At 57.7% G+C, this 11410-nt stretch overlaps 2 protein-coding genes across 3 annotated transcripts; both read right to left on the minus strand.

The window, feature by feature from the left end:
• Positions 1 to 1319: 1319 nt before the first annotated feature.
• LBX2 (ladybird homeobox 2) lies at positions 1320 to 2992 on the minus strand (the record flags this gene model as incomplete). Its single annotated transcript, XM_082672592.1, has 2 exons — positions 2738 to 2992; positions 1320 to 1705 (listed from the first exon to the last, which is right to left on the minus strand). The coding sequence occupies exons 1-2, from the start codon at positions 2940 to 2942 to the stop codon at positions 1320 to 1322; spliced, it is 591 nt and encodes a 196-aa protein (XP_082528718.1). The 5' UTR covers positions 2943 to 2992.
• Positions 2993 to 8677: 5685 nt separating this feature from the next.
• PCGF1 (polycomb group ring finger 1) lies at positions 8678 to 10911 on the minus strand. Of its 2 annotated transcripts, XM_082672664.1 has the most exons (9): positions 10807 to 10911; positions 10282 to 10387; positions 9972 to 10124; positions 9746 to 9817; positions 9514 to 9619; positions 9293 to 9326; positions 9108 to 9194; positions 8895 to 8975; positions 8678 to 8791 (listed from the first exon to the last, which is right to left on the minus strand). In XM_082672664.1, exons 1-9 carry the CDS (start codon positions 10897 to 10899, stop codon positions 8744 to 8746), a joined length of 780 nt encoding a protein of 259 aa, XP_082528790.1. In that variant the 5' UTR covers positions 10900 to 10911; the 3' UTR covers positions 8678 to 8743. The 2 variants fall into 2 exon arrangements, with proteins under 2 accessions (XP_082528790.1, XP_082528789.1); XM_082672663.1 differs by having other exon boundaries at positions 8689 to 8975.
• Positions 10912 to 11410: the final 499 nt, after the last annotated feature.

Genomic DNA, 11410 nt, shown 5'->3' on the forward strand with positions numbered 1-11410 from the left:
ACATGATCATGGGCTTCTGTGATTTCATTCTCCTTATCCTTACAATGAAATTAAAGTCTCATCTCATGGGATTTATTGTAAAGATTAATCCATGCAAAGCATTTGGAACTGTGTCTGAAAATGCCAGGTTCCTTTCTGCCTTCCAGCCTCGTTCACTTCCCTGAAATATCCTTTTCTGGGACTTCTACCTGCAGCTGAGGCCCTAGCTGACACATACCCCTCCCCCACCCCCAGCGCTGGGTGGATTATTCCCAGAGCATCCTGAGGGTGGGATTGTGGCACCTGAGCATGGGAAGGTCTGGGGAGGGAGGAAGGACTGATGAGGAGGGACTCCTAAAGATGAACAGGGATGACCAGGCATGGGGGAAGACTTGCATCACGGGGAGTGTTCCTTTTCCCTCCCCATCACATGCAGGAGGATGATTCATTACCAGCGTTAGAAATTAATCTCAGAAATATCTGTTGGAGGAGGTGGGCTGGGCTCTCTACCCTGCAAGCAGCTACTCTAAGCTCTGCCTCAGCAAGTAGGACCAATCCTTCCCACCCTCCCGCCACCACCATCATCCTGGTGGTGACATTTTCCGCCCAAGTGCGGGGTGGGATGGAGGTCCCAGAAGCAGGGGTATGTCCCCTCTCCCAGAGCTCATCACTTTGCCTGTGTCTCAGTGTAGGATTCTCTCTGTGGGGGCGAGGAGAAGGGTCAGGACTCTATTAACAAATGACCTCAGGGTGGGGAAAAAGGAGAGTCAGGCAGGACGCTGTCACTCTGGGGCCAGTCTATTAGTTAGGTGCAAGGTCTCCCAGGTGGCAGCTGATCAAACGCCGGGTGGAGACCTGGAACTAAGGCGGCCAGTAGAGGAGGAGTACGCGCCCGCAGCTACCAGAGTCCCATGCCCTTCCCCTCATCCCGCAGTATCCAGAGCATAGAGCTGACCAGCACCAGCTCTGAAGGCTGGTTGGATGCCTGGGTCCACATCCTGACCTAGAGGTTGTTCTTTTGTAAAATGGGCATAATTATATCACCTACCTTATAGGGTTGCTTGAGGGTTAAAGGAAACATCGGATTTAAAGCGCTCAGCACGGTGCCAAGCACGGAATCTTCGCAATAATCAGCAGATTTTGCTCTTACTGCGGGGAGCGTCAGGATTGAGGCGTGCTGCGGCGGAGTCTCAACTTTATTCTCAACAATTGGGAAAGGTGGGCGTCTGGACTGTGAGCCGAAAGGGGCCCGGGTCGACACCCTCCCTTTACCCCGGAACCCAGACAGGACGCGGAGGCGCGGAGTCCAGGGCCCCAGAGCCCTAGAGGTAGCTTTGCCTTCAATCTTCCACCTGTATCTCCTCGTCTGACAATCGGGGCCCAGAGTCAGGCCGGGCGGGGCCCGGGCAGAGGCCTGGGGCGCCGTCAGGCAGCGCGAGGCGGCACTGGATTTCGGGGGACAGCGAGCGCAGCGAGGCCAGGTCGGCGCGCATCTCCTCCACGTCGCGCTTGAGCTTGGCTCGCCGGTTCTGGAACCACGTGACGACCTGCGCGTTAGCCAAGCCGAGCCTCGCCGCCAGCCCGTCTCGCTCGGACGGTGCCAGGTACTTCTGGAAGACAAAGCGCCGCTCCAGCTCCAGCACCTGCTGCGCGGTGAACGCCGTGCGTGACTTCCGCCGTCTGCGGCCGGCCCGACCAGGGCCCAGCGCGCCTGGGGCCGCGCGGCCTGCGGGGACAGGGCGGGGGTCAGCCTTCTTCTAGCTTGCGGGAATCAGGCTTCGGTCCGGGAGGAAAAGCGGGGGTGGGGTCAAGCCAGCGAGGGGGGCGTTGGTGCGGAGCGAAAAGACGGACGGGAGCCAGAACCGCCGCCCCTTCCCGAACTTTGCGAGGGGGGAGGGTGGTATTTCAGCCCGGGAGTGGGGCACAAAGTGGAACCGGCCACTGGGGTACTGGAGGCAGGAGGCTGAGGGTATCTTGCGGGGACCGGGGAGTGGGAGGAGGGCGGGACAAGCCAGAGAACTGGTGCACGGTCAGGCGGTCTAGGGCGGGGCCTTTGAGGCCTTCCGGAGCCCCTGGTGGAGCGGGCTTGCAGGTCTGGGCCAGCACCAGAGGCAGGGGCCGACCATGGTCAGAGTAGGGGCATTCAGCTGGAATGGTGAGTGCAAGAGAACCTGCACCGTGCCCTTCTTTAAACTCGTGGGTGTTGGGCACTCTCGGCTTATTCTTTTTGGGTGACACGGGCGCCCCCTCCTCGAGCCCAAAAGGGAGAGAGTGGGGGTACAAAGGGCGAGGAAAGGCGGAGTCCAGAGTCCCGCGGCCCTTGAGGCTCCAAGGAACTTCTGCTCCTTGCGCCCTCTCGAGAGGAGAGCGGCTTGGAGCGGAGCTCGGTCACCCGGAGAGGCCCGAGCCTCGCCTCCCTGCACTTTCTGCGCCGCCCTTGCCCTAGCTCACTCATTTACAGCCTCCGGGCCAGGCCTTTTGTCTCCTCTCTGGCCTTTCTCTGTCGCGATTGCCCCGCACAGTTCTCGACAGACTGGCCCTTCCCCTCGGCGCTGGCGGCCTCCAGGAGCGGGCGCGGAGCCTGGGAACTAACGGAGGGGAGGGGAGAAGAGGGAGAGGCAAGCCCCAGCACGTGGGCTGAGGGCAGGGTGCGGATTAGGGTGGCGGCCAGGGTGAACGAAGGTTCGAGACCGGGAACCTGGAGGAAAGAAATGGGGAAAAGGCCAAGTCACAGTGAGCGACCTCGCCGGCGCTATACCTTCAGAGGGCTGCGGAGCGTGCCCGTCAAGTACGCGGAAAGTTTTACTAGTCAGCTCCTCCAGCGCGCACAGCGGCGACGTGGGACCTTGGTTCGACTCTGGAAGCTGCGACGCAGAGGGTCCTCGGGGAACCATGTGCGGGCCTAGGATGTCTGCGATGCTGAAGGGTGTCCGGGGTGTCCGGGGCTCGGATCCCGAGCTCATGGCCAGCCGGGCTGTGGCGGTCCCGCCGCCCGCCGCGCTCGGCTCCGCAGCTGCCTGGGCCCCAGCGCGGCGCCCGATCTGGGCCCCCAGCCTCGGACCCGCCCCCCGCGCTGGCCCGAGCCTCGAGTGCCCCTCCTCCTGCGCCCCCACCCCCCAACCCGGCCGGGTCCGCGGTGGGTCTGGAGCTGGTAGACGTTCCCGCAGCGGTATTTCTACAGGGTGGGGAGGTGTGGAGAGAAACCGGAGGAACAACCCGCCAGGCCGGGCCGCAGGGCTGCTCTGCGCTGCCGGACGCGGCGCAGTGCACACTCGGGCTGGACCCTTCCTGGGCGGCCCCCAGATTCTGTATACCACAGACTCCCCGCCTAGCCGCAGCTCTGGCTCATAAACTCGTCGGCAATAAAATTGCTTTCCCTGGCCCCAACGGCTGGGGAGTTGCAAAATTCCGAAAAGGGAGAGCAGAACTGGCAGTGGTAGGATACGCAGTCTCACCTAGTAAGGACCTCTGTCTCCTGACCTGGCCCCCTCGTTCCGCCCCATCCCTGCGGAACGCTCTTAAAGAGGTCGGGCGGCTGGAAGTTATTAGCGCGGTGCTGGGGGCTGGGGGACTTGCAACTTGGAAGGACCTGGCCAGGCAGAGCGATTGTAACCGGGAATCCTGGGGATGCCATGGGGAAGCAAGTGCAGGTGAGTGGACTCTGCCGGCTCTCTGGCTGGACCCAAGGCTGTCCCGCTAGGGCTCAGAGGCCCTGAGGAAGTCAAAACACATGGAGAAGGGGCCGGAGACCTGGGCCTCAGGAGAGAGGACACAGCAAACCAGAGCTAGTGTTACTGCCCAGGAGGGGTCTTTGCCAGTGAAGCCTGGGCTTCCCGGTTACTCTTTCCATCTATCAGTCGATCTGTCTTTGTTTTCTTATTAAGCTCCTGTAGTTGGAGTAGAGGTCCTTCAGCCTGGAGAGGCCCAGAAACCACCCAGCATCTACAACAGTGGAGGCGGCCACTGGTCACTGCCCAGGAGCGTCAGGGTCACTCGCTATAGAAGAGTGACTTGAAGGGCAGACTTCATATACCCAACCAGATCCTGGGACAGAACCCCTACCAACCCAGGGGCAAATTCTAAGACCTGGGATATTCATTCCTATCTTATCCGGGTTCTGTCTTTCTCACTTCTCTCCCACAGCTAGTCCTGGGCTTATACCACAGCCCTCCTTTGTAGGAAGAAGACAACTCTGGGATAGCACTGCTCACCAGTGGAGGCCCAACAGGGCAAGGGTTTTGTTCACGTCTCACATCCCAGAGGCAGAGAAGCCCCACCACTCCTGAGGAACTCACCACTCCTAAGGAACTCGCTGCTATGATCTCTTCTGTTTTTTTCAAACAGTGCCATGAAGAAGTGGACAAGTCCCTCCTGGACTGTGCATTATGTCACCTTCTCTGTAGACTTCTGTACCTCCGACTGTTTGTGCAGTGATACTCTGAGTCCACCTGTCTATTCTCTGGGGCAAGTGGAGCCTGCAGTTGGGGTGCCCTGAACAGAGCTTGGGAGATCCAAGACACCTGGGTCAAAGACTCCTTGACAAGGACAGGAAAACACTTTGATAATGGGGGTCAGGGAACCTCATGTAACCTGAGGCAGTGACATAGCCCACACCCAACAAAGGGTATTCTTGGTAAAGGGCTCCCTCCCAAGTCACCCCCCATCCCCTAAGACTCACACAGACACTCACATAGTACCTTCATGGCAGCCTAAGCAATAAACTCAGCCCAGTGGGCCACTGTTGGATCAGAGAGCAGACGGTGGAAAGCTGAGATGCCAGGACCTTGTTAATTGGTTATTAATGGTGGCAGGTGGAGGAGGGCCAGGAGAGATCCTCTTAGCTGGAGGCCTCAGCCCTCTGAACCATCCTGGGGGTTTCCCTTAATCTGCAATTAAAGAAGGTCTCAGGAGGCTGCAGGAACTGCCTAGCCTATGTCCCAGGCCTGTCACCAAACAGACACTCCAGCCTTCACTCATGCATCTTCTTATGTAGCTTTTAGGTCATCTCTTCTGCTCTCAATTACTCCTGTGTGTCAGTGTGGGGCTCTCCTGAAGGGCCTTTGCTTTCCTCCCCTTCTGTCTCTCCAACATTTTCCCCCTTGCAACCGGGCTTAGGAATGGGGTTGGACAATGGGGTTGGGCAGTCCCCAGATGTGGGTTTGGGGGAGGAGAGGGAAGGAGAGACTAGTAAAGGGAAGAGGCCACTTACAGCAGAGCCCAGCTAAGGTCATCTCAGCAGCCAGGGACTTGTCCAGACAATTGTGGGGCCACAGGAGGGGACTTTTCCCAGCAAAGCCCCTGGAACCTGAGCTGGGGAGAAACCAGATCCTCCGAGGGGGGTAGGAGGAAGGGAATGATTAATGAGGGAGATTAAGAGATTAAACCTGGGTCCTGGGCTGAGGAGCAGGGCGCTTAGCTGTCTCATAGGCTTCCCCCAACCCCAGCTTGGCAGTGCTGCTGCTTTCCAGTGCACCTCTTCCCACCATACCTCCCACCCCCATGGTCCAGCCCTCTCTGACTTGAGTCCTCCCCAGAGCCATCCAAAGACGTGAGCATACATTGCTGCCTGCCACCCCCCCTTTTGCAACAGACTCTCCCCATTGTCCCTTCAGACATTTGGGGGTCCTCTGCTCCCTCCTCTAGCAGAGATCCCCTCTTTCTCACTTTCCCTCCAGAAGGCACCTCCATTCCCACTTAAGGGTGCCTTCTCACCCACCCCCAACACCCTCTTTCAGAATTCCCTTTCCTCATCACCCCCATCTTATTTCACATTCCCTGACAGTGCACCTCTGGCCCACCTTGCCCTCCTCAGCCTCTCAGCTTGCAGATTCCTCTACCCAGGCCTGCCCCAGGTGTACCCCCTCTTCTTGGCATCCATATCTGCTCAACAAATGACCTTCAGTCCCCTGGATTTCCCACCCCACGCATTTCTCTGAATTCTGTGAGTGTAAAGGGGGGCGGAATCCCCAGAATAACCTCCTTGGGTTGGTGGACGGCCGAGGACAGTCCCAAGAGATGTGCTTGTCCTCCCCCCCCCCCCCAGGGGAAATCCCTTAACCAGAGTGAGAGGGAAGTGGGCATTTTAGAGAAGAAACTCCAGGCAGAGGAGCTGGGGTGGGGAGTCCATACATCTCACACACTTCTGGGATGGTTTTCTCTTTCAGAAAACGTTAATGCAGATATAACCGATTCAGACATAAATTTTAGTTTTCTCACTTTTAGGGCCTCAGGTCTGTGAGTTCTTTTAGGCCTTTACGCTGGCTCACAAAAAGCTCTGTGCAATTGCCACCAAGCTGGGAGTGTGCAGGCTGGGGTGCGGGAGCGGCGGGATGCTCAGACACTCCCCCACACCCCTACACTGGTGTACCCCTTGGGACCCATTGTTCCAGGGAAGTCCCTTTTCCCTACCTCCTCACCCCCGCCCACCCCCAAGTCCTGGGAGAGACTGGCCAGGCTGAGAGAGACGGGTCCTCCTCTGTGCCAAAGGCCAGAGCAAATCTTGGTGCCCCTTCCCTCAGGTGAGTGTGGACCACGAAAGGGGTTTGGTGAGAAAGGGCATGAGGGGCAAGGGCGAGCTTGGCCCTGCAGGTGAGGACCGACGCCTCCACCCGGGCGCCCCGCGAGGTCCCGGGCGCCCCGCGAGGTCCCGGGCGCCTGAGGGCGGGCTGCGTGCTGGGAAGGCCCTGCGGCCGCTTCTCTGAGCACGGCGCCGGCGTTCTAGGTCACCAAGCCCAAGAGAACCGTGGGCTTGATTTGCCCGCTGTGGCGCAGATCGAGACCCGAGTGACCCCGAGGGTCGGGATCTGCGTGGGGCAGGCCGGGGAGGGAAGTAATGGACCCACAGATGGAGGGAGAACGGCGCGGTTGCCCGCAGCGGGTCTGCATCAGCCACTTCGGGAGACGCACGGCAGCAGCAGCTACCGCCACCACTGCCACCCCGGCTGACAGACAACAAAAAAGGCCCCACTGAGCTGGGGACGAGGAGGGGAGCCGCGCCAACCCAGATCCAGGCCTGAGCGCCTTCTGCTGCTTCTTGGCCGCTAGCCATGTGTCATCAAAGGCCTCATCCCAAGGCTTGGTTCTCAGGTCTCCCGTCTCCAGCAGCCTTACCTTCTGACTGGGCCTGCTAGATGTCAAGCTGCCGCCAAGCCCCTACTGGACTCCTCTGTAGGGGCGTTTCCATTCTCCTTACCTCCACTACCGCCCCCCGCCCCGCCCCCGGAAATGCCCTTTCACACACAAATGCCTTGAGAACAGTCTAAGTGCTGCGTGCTTGAGTGGGCCTGGGAGTACCCAAGCTTAAATTCAGGGAGAAGAGAATGGGGAACCCTGGGATAGATATAATTCATCAGAAACCTCCAGATACATGCTGGTATAGAGGCAGGCCAAAGACACTGAAAAAAGCCCTGATTCTGGCTGAGGGAAGGTTTTCTGTAGGAGGTGACACTTAGGCTTTCAAGGACAGCTGGTGGGGGTGGGGGGTGGGGGTTGGCGCGTTCCAGGCCTGAGGTCTGAAACATGTGAGGCTCGGGAATCTTGGAGATGGTGCCAGGAAGGAACTGGGCCTGGGCCAGTGGCCCTGCAGTGTCCCTACCCTGGTCCCTGCTGCCTGCCCAGAGGTCACCAGGGGTTCTGCCTTGCTGTCTGCAGTCTCTCCACATGTGCCTTTCTCTTGGCCTACAAGCTTCATCCATGGGGAGGGAAGCCCACGCCTACTGTGCCCTGGGAGAGAGCTCAGGTTTTTGCCCCTGAGTCTCTGGCTCTTTTAGCCAGTTCAGGCCACCTTCACTATGGCCCTCCCCTGAGCCCTCTGCCACCCAATCTCCATCTGGGGAAGCTCAGGCACCTTCAGCCCTCACAAGCTATACCCAATGAGCCCCTTGAATTCATGAGTCAGACTTTGGCCAGCGCCAGATTTAGGCTTTAAAATAAGGTTTAACATTTATGCTGCCTATGCCATCCAGTTTGTCCCAGATTCCACAGCAGCCCATTAGCTTCCTTCAGGAGCTCCTTGCTTTGGCCTCCAGTCCCCTCCTCTGTTACTGTCTGGCTCAAACAGACAAGGAATGCTTGCTGAATTACTCAGTGGAGTTCTCGCCTTGTTGCTTCCCTCTTGTTCCTAAAAAGTGCCTCTCCTGAGCACCAGTTCCCTCTTTTCAACTACCCTCTCCACACCCTGGCTTCACCTAGCCCAGGTCCCTGAAGGCCCACTGAATCTCATATGGACAGCGAGGTTTCCAGCTGTGACTATCCCCATGTGTTCTTGCATCCCACTTTTTTTAAGGCTCCTCCCATAGTGCAATTCTTTGTATTTTCTTTCAAATATCACTCTTCTTCAGTCCTGCAGTGGCCACTGTCAAACCCTAGCCCCATTCTCACCACTATTGAATTAGGATACCTCCAACTCAGGCCTTCATTATATGTGGCAACATTCAAGGACGGTGAGAGCTCCCCTTCCCTTCACCAAAAAGAGCTGGTATGAATGACCTGGTTTCACTTAGGTCACCTTCAGAGTTTTACATATGTAGGGTCCTCTACTGCTTTCCTTTGGCAATTCACTGAGGGAACACCAACATAGAGAGGCCCTCCTTCTTGATGAAACTCAAGAGGGAAGCAGGACACAAGACAAAGCATGAGTGTGTGGCAGGAAAAAAAGGAAAAATTTGCTTTTTTAAAAATTTTTATTTCAAAAAATAAAGCCAAGGTTAATTTCACATAAATATCTGGGGAGGGAAGGGCAGAGGGATAGGTGGGGGCTTGGCCCCTACCTCCTCTTCTCTTTCACACTGTATTGTAAAAGCAAAGGGGATGGCTAAGGAGAGAATAAAGGGAAGAAGCAGTCAGTGGGAACATTCTTACCCAAGAGGCCCCCTCAGTCTGCCCCTGCCCTGGAGACTGCCTTGGCACTGGCTCACCTTGCCGAACCAGCGGGAGAGCCATATCTGCTTCATGGTCATGTGATCAGGGAGAACTTCATTGTCAAAAAGGAGCTGCACCTAGAAGGGAGACAGGGGCACAGTTTCAAGAAGTATCCTCTTGCACAGGTCAAGAACTACCCTGGTCTACCCTATACTCTGTTCCTCCTTTCTTAGCCGCCCTCCCCAAAAAACTTACTATGGGATACTCACATGTTGGGGATTTAGCATCAAGCGGTGACAGAGCACCCTCCGGAGATGGCGAACTTCAGCTCTAACAGAACATCGGACATATTTGTTCTGGGGGTGGGGAGGGAAAGGAAGAGAACAGGTGTGTGAGGGAAGGGCCATGGGGAGGTGAGTCTCCTTAAAGAGGCCCTCCCCTCAGCCCCTCTCACCTGCAGGATGCTTTTATTCTTGTCTTTGCCAGAACTGGGGGGGGGGGGGGAAACAGACACAGGTTAGGGAGCTCTATCTTTCCCCTGTCCCTTGCCCAGACCATGATATACTCTCTTCAAGTGAACAGACACTCCCTTACTGCTCGCCCTCTCCCTGAGCCCCTCCCTGCCTCTGGGTCATTGTCACTGTCACTTCAGATAGCCCATGACCTGTCCTTCACCTCAGCCGCTCCAGGCATAGGCTCAGCTGCTCATCATAGCGATAGTAGTGGGCTTTTGAGTGGTCGAAGCTGCTGAAGGGGAGGCCAAGGTTGCTCAGGGCTGGCTCTGAGAAAGACAGAGTAATGAGGAGAGTGGCACATGTTCCATATGCCTTTTTCCCCGGGGAGCAAAACTGGGCAGGAGGAATGCTCTGGGGGTTTTACCTTACCCTCCTGTTACCAAGAGACATACCTTCCCCACTGGGCTGGGTGACCCGGTCCAAGCCTCGGGACTGGTAGAATTCTCGGATCCGTTTCTCTTCACCTAGAAGGGAGTGGAGTACAGGAAGTAAAATATAAGCCCTCCCTCATTCTTTGTCCCTCTAGCTGTCAACCTCTTTACCAAAGCCCTTGTCATCTCAAGCTGTCACCGAGCATCAGTCCTCTAGAGGCCCCTCAAAGTCAGGTTGGGTACTCACTGTCTTGCAAGCCTGGCACTAGCTTGTACACGATGTCCTGCATGACCCGGTCCAGTTTGAGGTTGAGCAGTGGCTGTGTCTCGTGGATCTTGATGTTGCACATGGGGCAGTACTTGCTGGTTTGGAGGTACTTCACAATACAACTCTTGCAGACTGCAAGAAGAGAAAAGCAAACTCTCAGGCCCTCTGGAAATCGGGCTCATGGGCTGGGTGGGTCGCCTGGGTGGTTGGGGCAAGCAGCCTAGAGGCTGGCAGCCGGCTTAGTGGGAAGTGGGGCCTGGAAGAAACAGCCAGGGTCCTGGGCACTCACACGTATGAAGACACTCTGTTATGGTGGTGGCATCCACGAAGTACCCTGCGCACAGGCAACAGACGATGTGCTCATTCAAGTCTTTGATCTTTACTCGGACCTCCTCCTGCGGACACACCCTCCGTCAACGATCACTCTCCCAACCCCAACCCGTGCGCCTTCACAACTTGGAAGTCGCCTCTCATCAGACCCCACGGCCAACACCGCACCCTGCGCCGTCAGCCGATTAGCTCCCGGGGATTGACACTCCCCCTCCGCCCAGCAGAGGGCTCCGCGCACAGCGGGGTCTCCCTCCAAGCCAACTCGCCCCACCTTCCTTTCCCAGGGGAGACTACAAAGCGTGAGCGGCACAATGCGCAGGCGTCCTAGCCTGGAGTTTGGCAACCCGACCGCAATCGCGCAGGCGCATTGGGCACCCTGTCTCTGCGCAGGCGCACTGGCGCCCGGCCAGCCACCGCCCGTCCTGTAGCCGGCCGCAGTTCGCACCGCTAGCCGACCACAGTGGTAACCTTGCCGCCCCTGCACCTCGTTCCGTAGCGGGTCCATCTTGTACACTGACTGGAGCTGGTTCCGAAGCCTCATCGCGATCGCAATCTGGCCCCCCTGAGGAGACGCCATCTTAAAGGCTGATCCCGGCCGGCCACTTCCGGTGCCGCCTGCGGGGCGGGACTTGTCGCCTCGCAACGAAGGCTTAGGTCTTTTCGGATTGGCTGACCCTCTGTAAGGCCCCGCCCATGTCCCTTTCTCGCCGTGTGCTCACCTGAGCCCCACTGGCCCCTCCCCCTCCTCAATCTGTAATTAGGGAGTCGGGGGGTGCCTGGGAAGGGGTCCTATCTCTTTGAGCTCCTGTAGTAATCATCATAATAGACCCGACATGACCTCGGGACTAACTTTTGGAGCCTGCAAAAGACGGCCGCCTTCAACTCCCAAAGGCCCGGCGGTCTCCTCCCGCCACCGCTCAGGGTCGTCGATCTCCTGTGATGATGTCCCTGCTAAAGAAGCCCCTCCAGGGCCCTCTACTTGTGTCGCCCTCCGCGGCTGACGCGTCCGCATTACGGAGCTTCATCCCGATGGTGGGCCTGGTCCCGGCTTCACAGAGGGGATTTCTCGGAGCTTTGCGGAATCTCGT

The sequence above is a fragment of the Grampus griseus genome (assembly GCF_964374135.1).
Source record: "Grampus griseus genome assembly, chromosome: 15".
Classification (NCBI taxonomy): domain Eukaryota; kingdom Metazoa; phylum Chordata; class Mammalia; order Artiodactyla; family Delphinidae; genus Grampus; species Grampus griseus.

Excerpts from the sequence above, each read along its gene's own strand:
- PCGF1 (XM_082672663.1), bottom strand. The coding sequence starts at position 10,899 with ATGGCGTCTCCTCAGGGGGGCCAGATTGCGATCGCGATGAGGCTTCGG. Across the intron at positions 10,388-10,806 it reads TGGACCCGCTACGGAACGAG|GAGGAGGTCCGAGTAAAGAT; the intron begins GTGCAGGGGCGG and ends GTGTGTCCGCAG. Across the intron at positions 8,976-9,107 it reads TGATGCTAAATCCCCAACAT|GTGCAGCTCCTTTTTGACAA; the intron begins GTGAGTATCCCA and ends TCTCCCTTCTAG.